Source organism: Myotis davidii, unplaced genomic scaffold (genome assembly GCF_000327345.1).
Source record: "Myotis davidii unplaced genomic scaffold, ASM32734v1 scaffold327, whole genome shotgun sequence".
Taxonomy (NCBI): Eukaryota; Metazoa; Chordata; class Mammalia; order Chiroptera; family Vespertilionidae; genus Myotis; species Myotis davidii.
Genome location: NW_006298628.1, coordinates 3,092,497 through 3,114,839, shown reverse-complemented (window position 1 = coordinate 3,114,839; position 22,343 = coordinate 3,092,497). Strand labels below are relative to the sequence as shown.

At 42.6% G+C, this 22,343-nt stretch overlaps 1 protein-coding gene across 1 annotated transcript in view; it reads right to left on the bottom strand.

Annotated features, from left to right (window-relative positions):
* Positions 1-22,343, bottom strand: part of SKAP1 (src kinase associated phosphoprotein 1) — a 261,116-nt gene that overhangs the window by 37,000 nt on the left and 201,773 nt on the right. Inside the window, exons 6-9 of the mRNA XM_006774412.2 lie at positions 8,003-8,080; positions 6,929-7,012; positions 3,917-4,041; positions 1,553-1,616 (exon numbers count right to left, since the gene is read on the bottom strand). Coding sequence (XP_006774475.1) covers positions 1,553-1,616; positions 3,917-4,041; positions 6,929-7,012; positions 8,003-8,080 — 351 coding nt within the window. The remainder of the gene's footprint in view (positions 1-1,552; positions 1,617-3,916; positions 4,042-6,928; positions 7,013-8,002; positions 8,081-22,343) is intronic.

The window sequence follows — 22,343 nt, the reverse complement described above, 5'->3', positions numbered from 1 at the left end:
AGTACAGAGTGTTCTCCGAAACCTTGCTGAGGGACCTCTGCAGGATGGGCGAGTGCCGTCAGGGTCCTCTAGGGAAGGCAAGGATGGAGAGACATCCGATGTTCATTTCAAAACACAATAAAACTGTTTGGCTTCATTAGGCTTTTAATAAAGATTTTGAAACAATTTCCATCTGAATTCTGGTGCCACCTCATAGGAGGAAGGGATCAAAGACACATTTGCGGCTTAAGCCATATGTTATTATTTTGTTTGTTTTTAAAATAAAATGGAATGAATAATTTCTTCAATGTGGAATTCTGAAAGTACCACAGGGTACAGCTCAATAAAGCTGCTTTGAGTTTTATTGAGGTTTACACACTTAGGGGTATATTACATGCATAAATCTAAGGCACCTAGATGAGAGTGTACCCTGTAGTCTCGCCATCAATGTTCATGTTTGCCTAGTTCCAGTCTATTATACGGGATGCTCTTGGTAGAGGCAATAGTTGGTTTTCGTGATAGCAAAAGCATAAACTGAGTAAAACAGGCAATTCTTGTAATTAAAGCTCTGGTGCTTCCTTCTTTTTATCAACAATAAAATCTTATAGCAGATTAAAAAAAAACAGAGATGAAAGGCTTGATGCTTTTAGGTTGACGTACTTCTCCCTCGGTTGTGGACCATATACAAAGCTGATGTTTCTGTCTGTGGAGTCAGGGCCCTGCCATGATGTATACCATTATGCGGAGCATCTGAAGGTTGGCCACGTCTACCTGCCAGGCCACTCCCAGACAAGGCCTCCTGGGCCACGGCCATGGCTGTGCCTGCAGGCTGGCCAGCAGAGGGTACTCAAAGAGCAGTCATTTAACATCTTCAGGCAGGACTCCTCCAGTCAGAAAGCAAGGAGCATTTTATTGTGGGCTGGGGGTAGCGATTGTTTTTAATGTCCAATGTTGTTGAAGTCCACCTAGTTGAGTTTAGGTTTTTTCTTTCTACTAAGACCAAAACAAGAAGATTTGGGATCTCAATTGCATCTAGATGACTTGATATCATGAAACATGAAATTGAGCTGAGCTGGTTATCAACATCTCCTTTTCTAGTGATTATGAATATTACAGACTTGTCTGTAGGGAGGTGGATGAGCTAGAAAGATATCATCTCCAGGTTGATGGTTTCTTTATGTTCTCATTTATATAGGGCTCAATTTGCTATTATAATATAAGGCAGTGGTTCTCAACCTTATGGCCCTTTCAATACAGTTCCTCATGTGGTGACCCAACCATCAAATTATTTTCGTTGCTACTTCATAACTGTCATGTTGCTACTGTTATGAATCGTCATGTAAATATCTGATATGCAGGATGGTCTTAGGCGACCCCTGTGAAAGGGTCGTTTGAACGCCAAAGGGGTCGCGACCCACAGGTTGAGAACCGCTGATATAAGAGATGTGGTAGGGAGGGTAAAAGGGGGAACAGGTAGAAAGAAACACATATTGAAGCCCGTGGATTATATTTATGCCATAGAACTGCAACTACAAACCTACTCAAGTACTGTTTCTATAATAATGATACTTACCCTTTAACAAGAAACTTATTTGATCCACCCAGTCTCTGGCTTCAGCACGATTAGTAGCTGTAAACTAGAGAAAAATTAGTGAGTTAATTTATCACCGTCACTAAAATTTCCATGAATCCTATTGGGGGGTTCACGGTGCGGGGAACTTGTGAGTCATGTTTCAGAGTCATGTTGAAAGCTTAGGATTGTCTGCCTGCTTAATATTTTGAAAAAAGACCAAAATACTCAACGTGATTTTTCCCTTTAGCAATTTTGTATATCCAATGTTGACAGCTATTTGAGTCCAGAATTCATGTCCATGTGCATTCATTTGATTACCTATTCATTCATCAGACATTTATTTGATAAAAGTTTACAGGAAAAAAGCAACCCCAAATTCCTGACTTCAAAGAATAATGCATCAGTTATGGAGACAACATACACACTTGAAGTGGAAACATTATAAAGTAGGAGCATTTGATAACAGCTGGATGTTGAGAGGAGACAGGGAGCATTGTTGCCTAGGATAAGCAGGGAAACTGTTGAGGTAATGCTGTTCTGCTTGGATTTTAAAAGGAGTTGTTGAAAACTGGTGGAGGGAGCTGGACAGTTTAGGAAGGGAAAACCATGTGCAAAAGATTAGGAATGAGACCATCGCGTATGGGGAAGGTAGGCAGATAAACTTGACTGGAGAACAATAACCGATGAAGCTAACGGGTTGAGGGCCAGAGAAGAGTTGATGAAACTAGGAGTGCAGACTTAAAATGTGGGCAATAGGAAGCCATTGTAAATTCTAGCAAAAGGAATGGGAGACTTACTCGTTGTGAAGGGACTTACTCGTATAGAAGGGATTGAAATAAGGAGAAATTGGAGATGGAAGACCAACTAGAAGGCTATTTAACTAATCCTCTGGGTGAAGTGATAAGGACTTAACTATTGTGATGGCTGTGGGAATAAATAAGAAGGGGAAGATCCGAAGGATATTGTAGAAGAAGAATCCACAGACCATGATAATGACTTGGACTCAATGGGCCAAAGAAAAGAAGAAGTAAACAGACTCTACATTCTGATTCACAAAACAGGCCAGTCAGGCATCAATCCTGAGTAATTTTTTACTTTAAATGAATCAACTCGAAATGAATGTTCCTGAAAACATTTTTCTTATCTGGCCATTAGGGGAAGACAAAGATATGTGCTGTATACGAAACCTACGTTCCTGCTTAGTACTTATTGATAGACATTGTCATTCTTGGTTTTTTAAAAACACATTTGTATAAAAAAAGTCTAGGGAAATGGACTTAGATTTGTCATATAAATTTTATCTGAATAAGGCGCTATCAGCGCTGAATAGTAAAAATAACTTAGAAACATACCCAGTGCATATATCTGTGTTATATATATTTATAAATGATTCTATAGCAAAGTTTAAATTAAAAAAAATTGAAATCATATAATGAAGAACTAGGTCATTTACAAAACAAGGGTTAAGATACTGTAGAAACATAAAAGGATGAATGTTGACAAAAACTTGGTGTCAAAGGGTTACATAATGGTTAATATTAACCTTAGCATGGTTTTTCTCTTTTTCACAAGTTAGTTAAAGGTTTTCTAAACTGTTGTCATAAAATTGTGATAAGATAAAAATTACCCATAAGCAGGAAACAATATGTATATATATATATGCACAAATACATTTTTGTTGAAAATCACTATATTCTCATAGTCAGACATTTTTTATTGCTTTAAAAATTTTGTAATAGGCTATAAATGCATTACATATTATATCAAAATATGTTAAAAATGAATACAGTGAAGAATAAGTCTTTCTTACCCCCACCTAGGTCTACTCCCTCAGTTATCACTATTACTATTCAGTAATCATTGTCACCAATATCTTAGGAACCGTCCAAAGATAATGCAGTGCATCTACACACAGGAAGATTATTTTGGATAGCAAGATGAAAATCTCACTTGACAGTCAGATTTTTCTTTTTCTGGATTTCATGGAAAAAAGTGAAGATAATCCATTGCAAAATAGAATGGGAATTAAAGCCATGAAATTAGAGACTCTGAATGAGGAATTAGATTGTGCGCCGCAATAGATGACAAGACTCTCACCTATGGAGTAAGACCGAAAGGAGGAGGGATGAAGAGATAGAAGCCAGGTGGAGGCAGTATCTAGGATGAGAGTGGCAGCCGACAGGAGAGAAGGGAGGGCATAACACAGCAAAGATGTCGACCTGTCAAGAAAGAAGGTCTGAGTAGAAAATGAACAGGTAACAGAGAAAGGATGAAACCCAGCATAGCAACCACGGCTCACATGCAACATGGAAGGAACCTGCAACATGAAGGAGGACCACTGTCCATCTCCTTGGTTCATCCTACCTCATAGCTGCGCCTATCCTGGGAGGTCAGTTCAAAGCAGGATTCTTTCTTGGAGTCTTTTCGCAGGTAGGGGGCCATCCGTACGCTGTAGCCCTTAATGAGAAAGGTCCCTTTGGGCTGCTTGCCTGCAAGACAGGAAAGCTCTCTGTACCCCTAGAGAGAGACGCAACTGCCAAGGGAAGGCATCTTCTCTGGTATGTAAAATACAAGCACAGAAGCAGCTGTTACATCCCTGAGGAACCACATGAGTCAAGGAAAGGTTTTTAGGGACGCTTAAGGAGAGGCTACTGTGACAGCGAGGCAGGCATCACTGCCAAGTTAGGGAAATGCTACAGGAAAGGTTATTTTGCCAAAGGAGCACAACGGAGACAGAGAATTTATTAGAATGTTAAGAGATCTATAATAACAGAAAGAAGGAATTATTACAGCAGGGAGAGCGTGGCTGTAAAGGTGAGGCTCTTGAAGGCTGTTATAGAAATGAAACATGATGATCAGGTCCAACAGAGCTCACATTTGAGGGGAGGGATAGCAGCGCAGGGGGCATTCTAAGTTCCCAGGATCTCCTCCTATGCCCGATGCAGCCTGTGGGCTAAACTGTTCTCCCCCTCCTACTGGCCGGGTGGGGGTTTATGCTAGAGGGAGAGTAATTAAAACTCAGTATTTTATCCTCCTTCCAAGAGGTCAAATTGGGAAGTAGCAGAGTAATGTTGAATATCATCAGATGCTGAGGAAGGAGATAAAAGGCGAAGGACCCCCACCTTATTGATGTCCCCATAAACACTAGGATATTGTGGTCAGCATGTCGAAGCCTTATCTTTTATTATGACTGAGAACATTATCAAGGTTGAACACTTTGGCATTTAAAAAAAAAAGAACCTCAAACTCTTAATAATGTCATTAAAATTTGAAAATAAATGAACTCTGAGAAGGATTTAAACAGCTGACCAACGGCCCAGGAATAGACAGTATCCTGCCTGTCACTCCCTTGAAAAAAATATTAGAAACAGGAAGGGAAGAAGTGGTTCCCAAGAATTCTGTGTCTTCATGATGTGTTCAGGCAGAATGCATAGGACAGGCACCATCGTGTCTGGGTGATGCTTTGTGTTCTGTATCATGTGGAATGAATTGCTTAATAAGGACATTTTGATGATGATGATGAGGAGGATGGCAGTGGACTGACAATAATTAAAAGAAAAAGATTCTGTCCTTCTCTGGTTGAGCTAAAAAAAAAAAATACACAAACACTCTGTATTTACTAAGAAAACGTCTTGGGCACAATAAGAAGTAACTGGCGAGAAGGGAGCCATGCAACAGTGCTTTCTGACACCAGAATCTTTTTTGTTAAAGTATCTCTCCTTGTTCTAACTGGCCACTAAAATGTTTTGTTGTTTCTTCGGTCACCAGCTTTTATTTCACCCTGACAGCAAAATGGTCAATAAAAGTCTCCTAGTCTCTCGCTCCCGTTCTCCCTCTCACCTGGAGTGTAAAGGATTCCGAATGAATGAACACAATACTTGGTTTTCTGTTCAGATATGCCAACCGCTTATTTAAATGCAAGGGGAAGGACGAACATTTTCACAAAGACCTACATGTTGTATTAGCTTGAAGGTTTAAAATAAGAAAATCACACCTGGCTGGCTTGTAAGCCAAGAATTCAGGGGAGAAATTGTGGTCGCTGGATTTGAGAGTGGGCTGGAGTTTGGGTAGGGGACTTGTTACTCAGCTTTTTGAGGGTATGCTGCTATCATGTCTAAGCAGGGCTTCACACTTGACCCCTAGATGGAAAGGCCCTGAAAAATCCGAGATGGTGAACCCAAGATGAAGGTCAGTGATACTTGCAGTAGTAGGCAGAGAGGCAAGGTGAGACAATTGCCTCAAAGCCCGAGGGCAAATCTTAAGGATTCCAAGTCATTTAGCAAAACTGCAGTCCTTTCTGCTACCTTAGAGCCAAAGGTGCAGGAAAGTTCAAAGGCAATGGGGTAAAGTCTGATTATGTCTCAGACTGGATATCCAGGCATTGGGGGAGGAATAGGCCTGGGAAAGAAGGGAGAGTGGAGAAACAGGAAATGATCTGAAGGAAAAGGAAGAATTTACTCTGGGTCATTGGCCTCTGTACCAAGGCCATAGAGCAGAAGGAAACCCGCCTGCCCCCGCCCCCACCCCAAAGAATTGATGTTCTGTTTTACTTCGTCTCCCTCTTGCTTTGCAGGGTTACTCCTGGGACAGCCTGACTCTGTACGAGGATATCCTGTTGGAAAGTTTGCATTCACCTAAAATGGTAATGTTCAGCTTGTGTAGATTTGTGGCTGCCTTCAATTTGTGCTTATATTTTCTGTTCCTTCTCACGAATTAAGCAACTGTGTTGAGCATGGATGGGAGTTCTTCCAGGGATAGCTTATGAGTGTTGTGGTTGATTGAGTCAGCGGTGGCTGATGAAGAAGCTGCTCTGGCCTGAGTCAACACTTTGCTGCGGCTGCCATCTGCCTGACGGGTGTCTCTTGGGCACAGCGACCATTTGGGTCCCAACACTCCATGGCTCCAGGGACGTCCCCTGGGTTACTTCCCAGGAGTCAGTAGGATACAGTTTGAAACATGTTCTTAGAGAGTTTGGACTTGAAGGTTCTATTCCTGGGCCGTTGGTCAGCTGTTTAAATCCTTCTCAGAGTTCATTTATTTTCAAATTTTAATGACATTATTAAGAGTTGGAGGTTCTTTTTTTTTTTTTAAATGCCAAAGTGTTCAACCTTGTTAATGTTATTAGTCATAATAAAAGATAAGGCTTCGACATGCTGACCACAATATCCTAGTGTTTATGGGGACATCAATTCTAAATTGGCATCTGAGTGTCTGGTGATAGGCGAGGTATTATTTACTCAAGCCTGCTCCTTTCCCAAGCAGGTCCCTTTATGGGTGTTAGTTAAGGATTGCCGTCTTGAGATCCAAGTGCTTGAGAATTTACGGAGTGTTGGCATCCAGGAGTGAGACGCTGCTGTGCAAATGAAGAACACTTACTTTTCTCATTAGCATAGTAGCAGAAGAGGCCTCTGCTGACAACACACCATCTCTTCTGCCACTCCGATCCGAAGAAACTGGGGTCTGAATGGAACAGCAGTAAGGGACATAAATCCAGGTAACTACAGTCACCGAAGAGTCCGCAAAATCTAACCACACACAGTCCAGCGTGTTACTGTTTTATTTCCCAGGTTAATGGACTGTAAAACCCTCCCGTCCACTCCCACAGGTTATCCCATATTGACTCAGGGTCCAGATGACTTGTGCAGTCAGAGGTCCAAGTTCTAAACAGGGTTTGCCGGCTCTGACCCCTGACCACTGCCTATCTTCCTTTATTTCAGCTTCAAATCTTACCCTGTACTTTTCAAATTCTCCATGATATCGTTATGTGTTGCCTTTTAGCAAACCAAAATGATGCTCTAGGCCAGTGGTTCTCAACCTTCCTCAGGCCGCGACCCTTTAATACAGTTCCTCATGTGGTGGTGACCCCCAGCCATAAAATTATTTTCGTTGCTACTTCATCACTGTAATTTTGCTACTGTTATGAGTCGTAAAGTAAGTATCTGATATGCAGGATGTATTTTCATTGTTACAAATTGAACATAACGAAAGCATAGTGACTAATCACAAAAACAATATGTAATTATAGATGTGTTTTCCGATGGTCTTAGGCGAGCCCTGTGAAAGGGCCGTTCAACCCCAAAGGGGCCGCGACCCACAGGTTGAGAACCGCTGCTCTAGGCAACATAGCTTCATTCTTCATGGGAGTACACTGAGAGATGAGAACAAGAATAGCATTCATTTGTTCATTCAACAAGAATTTATTAAGCACCTATTGTATACCAGGTGAGCAAGGTAGATCCAGCCCCTTTCCTGACGAAGCTCACAACCTGCTGAGGACTTGGGGCCATCTCTGTTTAGCCTACACACCGACTTCTTTCCCTCCCTTCCTTTTGCCTTCCACCTACTTGACAGAGTCCTGGGCCCAGAGAAGACACCTGCTGTGCTAGCCTCCTTTTCCTCATTTCCCTTCCCTTCCTGGAATGTTCTGAGATCGGTGGGTCTGGTCGTTACCTTTACTTTTCTTCTCCAAGTATCCTTGCTTGATGATGCTATCAAGCTCTTGAGCTCCTCTTGGGAAGTCTTCCATTCCTAAAAGGAACAACAGCAAAATGCTTTATTGGAACCTGACAGAATTTTCATTTATTTAGGCTACTTTCGATAGTCTACAATCATTAATGAAGGGGTACAGAAGAACAACTGCTTAAACACAGCACAAAATAAAACAACTTCTAAATGACTGGGGGGAAAAAAGTAAATTTTCTTTCTTCCCAAGTATATCTAAGGCTAAAATCACTTAAAATGACCTACACATACATTCGTTTGTGCACGGGGAGGTAGCCTAAATATGTATTCATTGGCCAGAAAAGGACTCCAGAGAATGAAGAATGTGCCGTGGATAGAAGCTCCACATTGGATAATCCACATTGAGATAATCAACAGTCAAATGAACAGCCACCAGCACAGACAAGCCTTAATGAGTGAGAGTTCACCACGAACACAGTCACCTCAGGAGCAATAAACACACATTCCTTTTTCTTTTTTTTTTTAAGCAAACAGCCACCTTAGTGAACATACATTTTCTTAAGTTCATACAAAGAAGGGTTATGCAAGCTGAACTTGGCAATGACTGCCAAATCCTGGTTTTGTCAAAGTATGGGAAGGAGTCTAAGAATGGTGGAAGCTTTTATGAAGAGAAGATCCTGGAACTGACACCAGCTTTTATTTATTTTTATTTTTTTAAAATATATTTTATTGATTTTTTTGCAGAGAGGAAGGGAGAGGGATAGAGATTAGAAACATCGATCAGCCACCTCCTGCACACTCCCTAATGGGGATGTGCCTGCAACCACGGTACGTGCCCTTGACCGGAATCGAACCTGGGACCCGTCAGTCCGCAGGCCGACGCTCTATCCACTGGGCCACACCGGTTAGGGCTGACACCAGCCTTTAATTGCATGCTGCTAACATTCCTAGCTTTCGATTAGCTAGCCTGATTAGGTACAAATTTATTGAAAAGTCAAGATCCTGATTCATCTTCCACCTTCGGAGTTTATACTTATTTTACAGAAGGGAGGGGCAAAGAACAGAGACAAAGAGGAAGAAATTTACTCCTCAAAAAATAAAGTGAGCCCTGGCTGGATGGCTCAGTTAGTTGCAGGCACTTTACCTAGTTTATCAGTTCGATCCCTGGTTGGGGTGTGTACAAGAGGCAATTAATTGCTGTTTCTCTCTTTCTCTCTCCCTTCCTCTCTCTCTAAAATCAATAAACATATCCTCGGGTGAGGATAAAAAAAAGAAACACAACAACCCCCACCCCCAAAACTCTTTAAAAAATATAATTCTATATTTCTTAATTAGGAGAAATAAAAGGAGTGGGTTAGTGTAGTCCTAATACGTATTCTTCTAGTCCCCAAACCCAATTCTCTTGTCGTTTGCCTTAAAATATTTAGAAAGCAAACAAAACACAAACCAAAATGAGGCACAGCCTATGCAATATCTTGAGACCGTTGGGTGGAATACTTTTTTTCAACTACACGATTTTTAAAAATATCTCCTACAATAACTAACTTTTATTCAGTGATGGCTACTTTGCTCAGTGCTTTACATACTGTTCGTTTAAAAATAACATTTTCAGACAATGCAAAATGTAACTAAAATTACCACTTGCTTCTAAGCTGTCCCAAGCTTAGTTTTAAACACATGAATCAGAAGAGCTTCTCTTTTTTTCTTTTTTAGCATGTCTAAATGCCTATTTGTCCACATTGTCAACTTCCTTGTTTACGGACTGTTCGGATTTGTGTGTTTTACAGTTAGCGAACTCTGTGGCTGCTATAAATCCTCCCAGAGAAGTCTCAGGGTGCACACATGAGATTAACAGCAACAAAGGAAAATTCGTTTGTCTAGGACCCTTTCATTTCTCCCACCTCTCTGAAAAATCTATTATCTCTTTGAAGATGCTCTCCAAGAAAACAGAAACAGATCCTACTGAGGATGGGGTGAGGAGCCGTACGGCTGAGAAGGCCCTTTGAAGCAGAGCCTATCCTCTCTGCGGTGTGATAAAAAAATTGCTCCTAGAGGCCTAAACATTAAATGAAAAAACACAGGAGATAAGGAAAATAGGGTCACCTAAGCTTGAAGTATCCATCTCTTTATCCCATGGGTTTCCCCTACCTTTTCCTTTTTTTCTTTTAAGGTCTTGTTAAACTTAAGAGACACAGCTACCTGTTCAAGATGCCGAGAGTCTGAATCATAAAAGACACGTTAAACGTTCTATTAGACTCCAAACCTCCTTTTAAAAATGCAAATCTAAATGCCATTTTCTGGAACATCTATAATTATGAAAATGGGAAGACAGTGCCTTGTGTGCGGGGAGAGTCTGTGAGTATGAATATTACATTAATGTGCCCACACCAGCTCACTGATCCTGCTGACAGGAGCATAAAAAATGCTTGAGTGAAACTTTTATTTAGATGTTAAGACTCCAGGCCCCAGCGGGGTGACAGAGACAGTCCCTGGGAGTTGCCATCAGAGAGAGAGCTTGAATTGAATTACCCAGGGGGGAAGGAAGTAGTGATGAGCACTGCTTCGCTTATTTAATTTCATTTACTTTCAGTACATTATCAGCATGAGGCTTTTCTCTCCCCACCAACCGAAACCCAAGAATGCCGCCACCAAGAAAACAAAGACATCGTGCAGCAGAGATGCTTGGACTTCAAGTCACCGATTCCGGGAGACGAGAGACAGCACCGTCACCGCCTTCCCTCCCCAACGTCACACTTGGCGCTCTACAGTCGGGCACTGAATGAGTTGCCGAATTTCCTTTCTTGGTCGTTTACCAACAAGATTCTGAAGAGGAACAGAGCTGGAAATTGCAGTATTTTGTAAGATGTGTGAGGTTGCTTTCTTATTAAAGGGACTCTGTATTGATGAACTCTCTTGCCTGGTTTCTCCTGTGGGAAGTGGGAAACACGGGATTACAGGTGACGTTTGGAATGGCTATGGAAAAAAATGAGGAAACCAAATAAAATCAATCTCTATTCTTTTGATCGTTTTCCATGTGGCAGGGCGCTGTACAATAACAGAGTTGTTCTCGATGTAAAGTTGACTGTGAGCTCTATTTCATCAGCTCCATGGCTTATCAGATAAATATAGACCAGCGGTTCTCAACCTGTGGGTCGCGACCCCTTTGGTGGTGGAAATGACCCTTTCACAGGGGTCGCCTAAGTCCATCCTGCATATCAGATATTTACATGACGATTCATAACAGTAGCAACATGACAGTTATGAAGTAGCAACGAAAATCATTTGATGGTTGGGTCACAACATGAGGAACTGTATTTAAAGGGCCAGAAGGTTGAGAACCACTGGTCTAGACAACCAAAGTGGGGCGCCACTGTGGCAATCAAACTATCTCCTCTTTCAGTGTCAGTTCAGGGTCCTACTGATGGAGAACTGATTACCCTGAGGGTGCACACGTTAGCCCGCGTCCTGGGGTGATGAGACAGGAGGAGTCTTGTAGGTCCGAATTGATACCTACTGGCAAGTGAACAGATGTGCAGAGTTACTTAATGCAGAATACAAGTATGGAAATGCCTTGCAGGACGATAATAAAAATAGAAAGAAGCCACAAATAATTGCTATTTTAAGGCAGAAACATTTATATTTAAATATGCAATTTAAAAAAAATTGAGGGCTTTTTTTTTTTTGTCTATTACCTGAAAAAAGATAAGAAATGATTTAGATTTATTGGGAATGAATGGTCCTCTTGGATAAACCTTAGGGTGTATCACATTATATCAGCACAAAACAGAATTACATTAGTGTCATAATCTCTCTCTACCACGACACTTAACGAAAACTGTCAGAACAGCCTATAGAAAGAAAAGATTCACTTAGCTGAATGATGTGGGGCCATACAGATAAGATCAACAGAGCAGTGTGTTACCCAGAAGTGATGGCCACCCAACTTCCATGGCAGATAAAGATAAAAGAAATTCCCAGACATCCTTCTCTCCTCACCCAGATTCCTCTAAACCCGTATCCCACCCCATCCCCAACTCTGCAATAAAAAACGACAGAGTGGGATTCCATCTCTCAGTGCTAAACCTGACTCCTCACTCAGCTACTCACAGCAGCAACAATGGGGACCCTTTAGCGTGTGATACATTTCCATAAAACAGCCAATAAAAAAGACACGGGAGCTTATGTGAGTCACGGCCTATTTAACCAGCTGCGTTCTAGCCCACTGAGAAAAGAGAATTGGAGAAATCAGTTGGCAACACCACAGCGCAAGGCTAATAGTACAGGAGGCCACACAATTTCCACCGCGAAAAGGCTGCCGTGCCTGCAGGACAAACCAGGTACTTGCCAACTTCATGATACGTAGCTGGTTTGGTCTCTTGCTAACTGAACTGAAACGAAAATCGGTAATTAAAAAGCAGAAGAATATTTTGTTCAAGTCCCCACCTTAAATGATGGACTTCTCCTCCCATCCTCCCCTTTCCTTTTAATTCAAGTTCTTCTCAATTTTTTGGAAAAAAGGGACCAAACGAACTCCATCCAGCCTGTAGACTGGTAGCTTCCGGGGGTGAATTTCAGGCAGGGTGACGTTTACCAGGGGCCTTCACTCAGGTGCCCGTGATAAAGGACCCGGGGAGCTGGGTGGATGAGGTGGGAGAGAATCTAATATTTGAAGGCTGGGAACGGTCAAGTTCCATTTGCAAGTCCACTTCACTTACAGATCGCTGGTGTGTGTGTGCACTGCAGACAAGTGACAAACACACACTTCACAGTGTTTCAAAGGCACAAAAAGGGGAACGGGCAGGTGGGGTGCGTGGATAGTATTCTCCTGCTTGTGGATCCTAAATCTGTTCATGAAACCCTCTTCCTTGTATTTCGTTTCTGTGGCCTTCTTTAATAAGTTCATTACTGTTTTTCCTTAGCTTCTTGCATTTCTGGGTTACTTTTTGCCTTTTTCCTCAATTTTCAGGAATCCTATATAATAAAAGCCCAGCGACCATAACGATGTAATGACCAGAATGACCGCTTGAACAGCTGCTATAAGGTGCATTGACCACCTCTAAGTCCCTCCCTCCCCGGCCTGCAGGCTCCGATTGCCGGATGGCGAATGGGGAACCGGGGTGGGTGGTGGTGGGGTGGGATTGGGGACTGGCGAGGGGAACCAGGTGGGTGGCGACAGCAGAGCGAGACTGGGGATTGGCGAGGGGAACCGGGTGTGTGACGGTGGCGGGGCAGGACTGGGGACTGGCGAGCGAGCAGAAGGGGGCCCTGTTCGCAGGCGAGGTCTAGGGACCCTGCCCGCGCACGATTTCATGTGCTGGGCCTCTAGTCAGTCAATAAATGACAGCTTGAGGTGTCTGTCAAGCAGTGTTCTGTCATTTTGCTTCACTTATTAAGGAACTTAGACCAACACACATAAGGTGAAAAATTCTAAATCATCAATAATAGACTTAGGATCTAAAAGTTTCAAAGATATAGAAACCACTCAGCCTTAATTTCACGGAGAAATATATTGAATCGCAGATGAAAGGAAAGGAGTGAACAGAAGGTGCTTCATCAAATTCTTTAACAAGCTGTGACATAAGAAGCTAGGAAACAAAACAGGCGCAGTTGGAGCTAGACTGACGGACATCTGCGACTGGTAGAAATAATACATTTGTAGGTAGCAAACCAGCGCAGAAGATGGCATTCAGGAGATCCTGATGGACTCTTATTGCCCCTCCAATTATTTCAGGTCTTAAAAAAAAAATCTGTTAATCCAGGTAACAGACCAAACAGTGTTAAAAAAATCTGTGGGAGAGATCTTGTTAGGCTGAAGATAAAGAAAATACATGACAGATTCTAGGCCAGTAGGACTAAGAAAAAAAAGCAGATCATTGAACAAAATGATTATAACTAGCCTATCTGCGTATCTTAGTAACAACGGTAAAAAATAAAGAGCAAGTTTTTAATCCACATTTTAACGTCTCATTTGAGCTCCGTGGTAACCCTACGAGGACACCATCAGCTCTACTGTAGAGACTGGGAAACGGAAGCGCAGTGAAACTAAGGGACTTGCCGAAGGTTGCTTGGCTACCAAAGGCCATGAGCCTTCCACCACCCTGAGCTTCACTTGAGGGGACACACCCAGAAAAGGCTGAGGAAAGATAGGGTCTCCCCACCTCACGCTCCCACAAAAGAGACCCCACTTCAATATGGAAAAAGAAACAGACCGATGTATGGTTACTCTCATACTTGATGTCAAAAATTACTTTAAGATCTTGTATTGCTTATTTACTTTATAAAGTGCTGGCTGACTTATCTGTGGAATTGCTTTCCAGGGCGAGGCTGTGTGAAATGCAAGAGGCCAACAGATACAGAGAGCAAAATGAAAGAATGATAATGTGATCAAAGGGTTCGCAGGGCAAAGAAAATACAAGCGGACACAACCTGGAGCTCTCTAAAAAATGCCGCTCGGTCACCAAAGTTCATAAAACCTCTTCCGACACAGAGTGAGATCTAGAAAAATGAAGCCCTGTGCCAGCAGAGGGCTCGCACAGGCATCTGGGACCTGATGTGCTTACTCGTTAAGGAAGATGCATTGGTTAAAAAAAGAAAGAAAAAAGTTAAGCCAAATATCCAAGTTGGATTCTTTTCATAAAACACTCAATCAGTAATGCCAACCTGCAAGGCAACATACTGAAACCATGAATATTCATGAGGATGAAGGCTCTAGTTCCAACAAAGAGGAACCACACTAAGTGAATAGGATTGTGGTCTTAGAAGTCCCCAAGGTCTTCACTCTCAGTGGGCTTTTACTTATAAAAGGAAAGGATTAGAAGAAAGTCTTTCTGACTCTAGGCACGATAACTTCTACAACACTACGTCCAGCACCTTAATCAATGGTAAGAATAGCATCTGGTGGGTGTAAATACTAGTAGTGAATCGTAAAGCATAACTAATCTTATATAATAAAAGCCTAATATGCTAAGTGTCCGGTCATCCATTCAACCAATCAAAGTGTAATATGCTAATGATATGCTAAGGCTGCTCACCTGCTCGTTATGACGTGCATTGACCACCAGGGGACAGACAGTCAACCAGGTGTCCAGTCACTATGACATGCACTGACCACCAGGGGGCAGACGCTCCGACCGGTAGGTTAGCTTGCTGCTGGGGTCCAGCTGATTGGGACTGAACTAGACAGGCCAGACATGCCCTGGAGCCCTCCCGCGGTCCTTCCCCAGCTGGCCAACCTCCTGTGTCCCTCCCCAGCCCCGATCGTGCACCAGTGGGGTCCCTCGGCCTGGCCTGTGCCCTCTTGCAATCCGGGCTGAGAACCCCGCCCCGAGTGCATGAATTTCGTGCACCAGGACTCTAGTTCAATATAATAATCATTGATTCTCAATCATGGCATATGACACAGTGGTATCTTTTGATTAGTTTAAGGTGTTGAGTTAAAGGGTGGAGATTTTGGATACTTCACTTTTAGAATAAGAACCCTTCCCTAAAATATACATAGTATAAACACTAAGGAGATTGGTGCTAATGATTTAATTTCTTGAAGCCGAAAGAAAAGCTGCCACTGGGAAATCTGGTCCCTTTCATAGAGGGCAATGCAATTCATTATTTGTATACCTGTTACTTTACTTATTTATTATTATTATTATTGCTGTTACTCCTCAACCGAGGATATTTTTCCATTGATGTGTAGGGAGAGTTGAAGAGAGAGGGAGAGACAGAGAGAAACATTGATGTGAGGGGCATCAATTGGTTGCCTCCTACACCAGCTCCTACTGGGGCCTGGGCCAGGGAGGAGCCTGCAGCCAAGGAACGTGCCCTCGACCAGAATCGAATCCAGGACCCTTTGGTCCGCAGGCTGGCACTCTAGCCATTGAGCAAAACCGGCCGGGACCGTATACCTGTTTCTTTATCCCTAAAGGCACAGTACGCACAGTAGGTGCCCAATAAATGTTTGTTAAACTGAACTGAAACCACTTCTAGCCTAATGGGACTTGTGATCTAAGAAGGCAATATGGGAGTGAATATTTGTTAGATAAATCATTTTTACCCAAGCCACAAACAGCAATTTCTGTTCTGCTGTATATTCACTCTTTTAATCTTAAGGTTGGTAATGTGAAACAAGAAATTAAAGACGGGAAAGAAAGGAAGCATTAGACAAGAGAGCAAGGAGGATGTGGGGAGTGCGGAAGTCAGGATGAATAACTGGTACTGAGAATGATAGGAGGAGGGCTGGGAGGATTTGGGGGGAATTTTAGGAAAAATGACTATGAACCCCAATTGCAGAGAACTAAATTTCTGAGCCTATTTCACAGCCTCGGTGAGACACCAATTCTATTCACCTCAGACCTTAGGTGTCTTCAGGAAACCATCAGAGGAGGGGTTTGGAAGAAGCCATAAACGGACAAAGGGCTGAGCCAAACTCCGACAACTGAAACGAATAACTGAATACTCTTCAGAAAACAGCTCTTGATAGCAATTTCTGAGCTACAGACCTCGCGTGGCTGAGAACTTGATCTCTTCTCATGGCGTTGCCCCAGCCTTATTCTTTTATTGCTCTTTGAGCCCACACAGGTACATTGGTTTGCATCCTGTATGCAAATACCCTACGTGTGTCTGAGCACTTAACCGCGTTGCCGGTGAAGACAATGTGGGGACCAGTGTACCAGAATCCTGGCGTCTCTATTTTAGTTACTCCCCAAACCAAAAGATTTCAAGGAGGAAGAGAATGATAATAATTCTATCTTCCCCCTGTCTCTCTAGTTAAAGACATTCAGATATCATCAGAGCACTGCCTGAAAAACCAAACAAAAACTGTTAAAGCAAACAAAGCAGAAAATAAAAAAGAAGACTCGGGAACTAATTATCGTGATTCTCCGGGGGTATTTCAGGGTGGGTGAGCTAATGAGAGCTCTCCTACCCCATCAGGAAGAGCATGATGGGAATGCAATGCCCTTAGCCATGTGGCTTTGACCTGGCATGTGTCATCTACTGGACAAAGTGCCACTCCCCAACCAGCCCTCACTCCCAGCCAGCTCCTGGGTGTCCCTGTGCAGCAGTACGGAATCGGAGACAGAAAAATGAAGGCTCCCATAAGGAACCCAAGGGCAGTTGAGATTTAAAATCTCACTTGATTCTTCTGTTTCATTTGACAGAATGAAAGTCTGAAGTAAGTCGAACTTTGCAAGGAAAAAAAATCAGAGAGGGGAAAATGAGGGTGATGTATCTAGACCCAAAAGTTTCCAACCAAATCGAGTCTGTAATTGCAAAATAAAAACACTAAATCTCAATATCTATTTGCACAGCTCATTAACCAAGGGCTCACACTCAGCAAATGGAAACACACACACACACACACACACACACACACACACACACACACACACCACCCAAAAGAAGAAGAAGAAGAAAAAAAGACTTCAGTACCAAATACATTTGGAAAGTTACTATGGAGGCCGTCCATCCCTAGGATCTGAACTAGGCCCTGTCACAATCTGTTAGGCTGCTGTCAGATGCATCTGTCTGTCTGTCTTTATGGCTGACTTAGAAAGTAGCAAATCGGATGAGGCAAAGTATCTTTTGTCACACAGTGCTGAAGAGAGAGCGAGAGGGAGAGAAAGGGGGTGGGGGGAGAGAGCGCGCATTCTTTTCCCCATTGAGCATTCTGAACATTATGGCAGGCACCCGACCTGCTCTGCAACTGGGACGACATGATTTACAATGTGAAAAGGGAAAACCTAAATCACCACGTAATGAAAACATTAAAGTTAATGCATCACAAGTGAGGAATTTATTACCATTAACTCCAATAAACAGTTATAAAACACTCGTCCTTTCCTGTCCAAGCGCAGGGACACAGACACTGGACTTCATTAAGCTCAACTTTCTTTTCTTCTCCACTAGACCAGTCATGTGTGTTTGAACCAACCACCATTTATTGTTAAGTGGACTGGCTCATTTTCCAGGGCTGTAGGAAGCTGAAGGCACATCCATTTTGCTTCACGGTGCTTGGTACAGACGGATGAAATAGCCAAGTTTAGAAGACACGCAGCTCTGTATTTCTATATACGTTTATTTAAAAGTCCCTACAATGTATGTCTGATGAAAGTAGAGTAGCTCTTCTGAGCAGCCCTTTGCAGAGGCAGGTATATAAGTAATAATGCCTGGCCAGGAGGGTGGCATATTGGATGCCAGCGCACGTCAGGTACGTTTAGCTGAATAATTTTTCCCTCGTTATTGTTTGGCATAGAACCTTAGGAGCCTGGGATGGAAACCCATTTCCTTCCAACATTTCTCTCTGTCATAGGGGCAGACCAGTTTATGATCTTACGGTTGTTCATGAACAAAAGAGACGGCACATATTGGATGGCTAAGGTAGACTGGTTCCGGATTCATTTGTTTTATGGGGGAAAAAAAGAGCGAAAGTCTCTTTGGGAAGCCAACTCTAATTGTGGAATTGCCTGGGTGTTACAAAGCAGACGGGAGAGGCAGCACGAAAGGCAGGCTTCTCTGGCCGAATAGTTAGAATAGTGACAACGAAAATAGTAACTCTTCATAGTCGGATAGCTCTTTACTTAGTGTTTGTAAGATGCTTTCCGTTATGGCACCTCCTTGATTCTGATACAGACACAAAACCCTCCACAGTCTGGCCTTCAGAAATTGGAACTGAGGCTGTGAGGGAAAGGAATTTTCTCACACAGCTGGAAAAAAAAGAATCAGACATAAACTCAGCTTTTTTTTTAAAGTTCAAAATTCAGTACTTTTTTTTTTTTGGCTAAACCATGCTATACAAACATTTTCCATAATGAATAATGTTGTAGTCATAACCATAATGTAAACTCAAGCTGAAGAATGGTTTAATTCTAGATTTCTGAGTCCAAATTTCCTGGATTTAGGTCCCAGTCATGCCCGATGGAGCCTGAGAGCTGTCCAGGAAGTTAACCCTGAAGTGGGGCCTGATCTTGGGCACGGCCAGAGAAGAGGTGGGTCTCTGGGTGACCCTCCGCTCCGAGGTTCTCAGGAACGTTTAACCCCACCTACTGGGTCTCTCAGGGGACAAACTGGGCAGAACATCTGAAAGGAGAGCAGCCCTGGTCAGAGTCTGAGCTGCACATCCTGTCTCACCGAAGTTAAAATTTCCGTATGTAGGAGCAACTGCCAAAAGGTGACATAATTGAAGAAGGTAGGAATGCTTGTCAAGGAAATTCTTCTAAGTATTATTTCATCCCTTATTTGAGCGTCTCCGTAAGGTACCGTTATGAGGTACCCTTAGATGGAGAGGTTACAGGGCTCTCCAGCAGTGATGGAGCAAGACCCTGCAACTCATTTTACTGCTGGGAAAACTAAAGCCCAACCAGCTAGACAATGTGACTCACCCAATGATGTCACTATGTGACTCACTCAGGGGTGTCATGATGTAACATCACCCAAGGTAATGTGACTAATTTGTTGCAGAGTGGAGAAGAGAAATAGGGTTTTCTGACTCTAGTTCAGAATAATATTACTTCTCCTCCGATAGCTAGGTAACAGTCTTTCTCTAACCCTCCTACAGGGGGTTTAATTTATGCAGGGAAACTAAACCGGGGAGGTCCCAAATCTTGGGACACACAGTCCAGTGCAGAGTGAGAAGCATCCTGAAAGAGGTGATTTAAATAATAGCCTATGCCCTGAATACGGAGGCCCCCTCCCTCCTTGCTGCTCGGTTATAAGGACCTCAGTGGTCGTGTATGAATGGCAGCACCAGCAGATTCATGGATCCTTTTCTGGAAAAAATGAATGGCCTCAGAGAAAAGACTTACAGTTACTTTTGGGAGAAACCAAGCAAAATGGTTGGGTCCCCTGCCCCCACTCCTAAAGTGAAGCCCATGAGTTGATGCGCCCCACCTTGGCACCCAGAAGTTTCAATCTGCATTTTAGTGCCTTTCTTTTAACATAAGCAGGGCCTATGGATCACCAGACATTTGCAGAAAAGCTTCCAACGTGCAAGACAAAGACCTAAACATACAAAAAGGAAGTCAGGGGAAACAGAGTTAATTTAGGGAGCAGAAAACAAAATTAAAAACTAAAACAAACAAGCTGTCATTATATCTCCAGAGGGATGAGAAGACACCATGTCCATGAAATAGGATAATTATAAAGGAACAATCAGAGAACAAGAGAAGACGGAAATGAAATTCATTATAGCCGAAGTTAAAAACAAAATCAATAGATGAGTTGGAGGACGAATTGAGGCAATCTTAAAGAAATAAGACAAAAAGATCAAGAAAAAGAAAACAAAACAGAAAAGATAAAAATATTGGCTCAGTGGTTGAGCATTGACCTATGAACCAGGAGGTCACAGTTCGATTCCTGGTCGGGAAACATGCCCAGGTTATGGGTTTGATCCTTAGTAGGGGGCGTGCAGGAGGCAGCTGATCAATGATTCTCATCATTGATGTTTCTATCTCTCTTTCTCCCTTTCTCTCTGAAATCATTAAAAAAAATTGGAACATAGAGAATAAAAGGTGGGAAATAATGCAAAAAACTACAATTTCTTGCTCTGGCCAGTGTTCTCAGTAGTTAGAGCACTGGTCTGAGGATTGAAGGGTCGTGGGTTTGATTCCCTGTCAAGGGCAAGTACCTGGGTTGCAGGTTTGATCCCTGGTCCTGGTGGAGGTGCGTGTGGGAGGCAACCAGTTGATGTTTCCGTCTCACATCGATGTTTCTGTCTCTCTCTCCCCCTCCCTCCCTCTCTTCCTCTCTCTCTAAAAATCAATGGAAACAATATCCTTGGATGAGTATCAACAAAAAACAAACAGCAGAAAAACCAGTACACTTTCTCAAAATGAGGGATATGAGTCTTCTGATTGAAAGGGCTCGCTATACACCCAGCACATGAATGAAAAGTGACTCACACCTTTGTAATCACTATGAAATTTCAGAACACAATGGCTAATGAGAAGCTCATAAAAGCTTCTGAATCAGAAGAAAAGATTGGGTCATATTCAAAGAATCAAGAAGCTAGAAGCTAGAAGTGCCCTAGTTGGTTTGACTCAGTGGATAGATAGAGCATCGATCGGCCTGAGGACTGAAGGATCCCAGGTTCGATTCTGGTCAAAGGGCACGTACCTCGGTTGCAGGCTTGATCCCCGGCCCCATTTGGGGGTGTGCGGGAGGCAACCAATTGATGTGTCTCTCTCACATTGATGTTTCTCTCTCTTTGTGTCTCTCCCCCTCCCTTCTACTCTCTCTGATAATCAATGGGAAAAATATCTTTAGGTGAGGATCAACAAAAATAAATAAATAAAAAAAGCTGGAAACCAATGAAGCAAAACTTTCCAAATTCTAAGGGGAAATGATTTCCATGACAATTTTTTACACCCAAACTATCCATCAAGGGTGACGGTAGAATAAGGGGATGTTCAGACATGTATAGTCCCAAGAAATTGACCTTCTAGGCAGCCCTTCTCAGGGTACCACCAGAGAATGTGCTCCACCAAAATGGGTCCCACCAAGAAAGAAGGTGACATTGGATCGAGGTGTGACTCTGACAAAGGGAAGAGATGAAGGGACGTCCTGAGTGTCAGCTGGCCTCCAGGGCAGCCAGCCCAGCGTGGGGAGGAGGACAGAGGTCTCCAGGAGAGCTGTTCCCAAAACAGAATGAACGGCTAGATCCTCTGCTGTGTTTGACCACATGGAAAATAGAGAGACGAATGTTACAATCCTGTTGAAAAGTTTGGGAAGCATTAGAGATGGTGACTTAGAAAACTAATCAAGTGAAAAAGCCACGGCATTTGCCAACTCTAGAAAAAACAGGAAATAAAATTTAATTACAGAAGTTTATGAGGGTTGGCAGTAAATACAGTTTACATAGTTAAAATCATGTAAACCCTAAAATGAAACTAACTAAAAATTATGATATAATTACGTTGGGAAGATAAAGGGAGAAGTGAGGGTCGGGATGAGATAAGAGTAGTAAATTCTCCTCTGCCATTATATGAAATCAATAGATAATGTCTGAAAGTGTTAAATAAAAAAAATCTGTGTAATAATATTATTTAGAAATGTGGAAGTACACACCAGAATTGATGAAAGCATGGAAAGGGGTTGTCCCAGGAGAGCAGTACTCTGGTATTGGGAAGTGATGACTGCTTGTAATGCTATATGATTTTGTGTGTGTGTGTATGTGTGTTAATCCTCACCTGAGGATATATTTTTTCCATTGATTTTTAGAGAGAGTGGGAGTGAAGAATGGAGGGAGATATATATATAGAGAGAAACATTGATGTGAGAGAGACACATCAATTGACTGCCTCCCACAAGTACCCCAACCTGGGTCGGGGATCAAACCTGC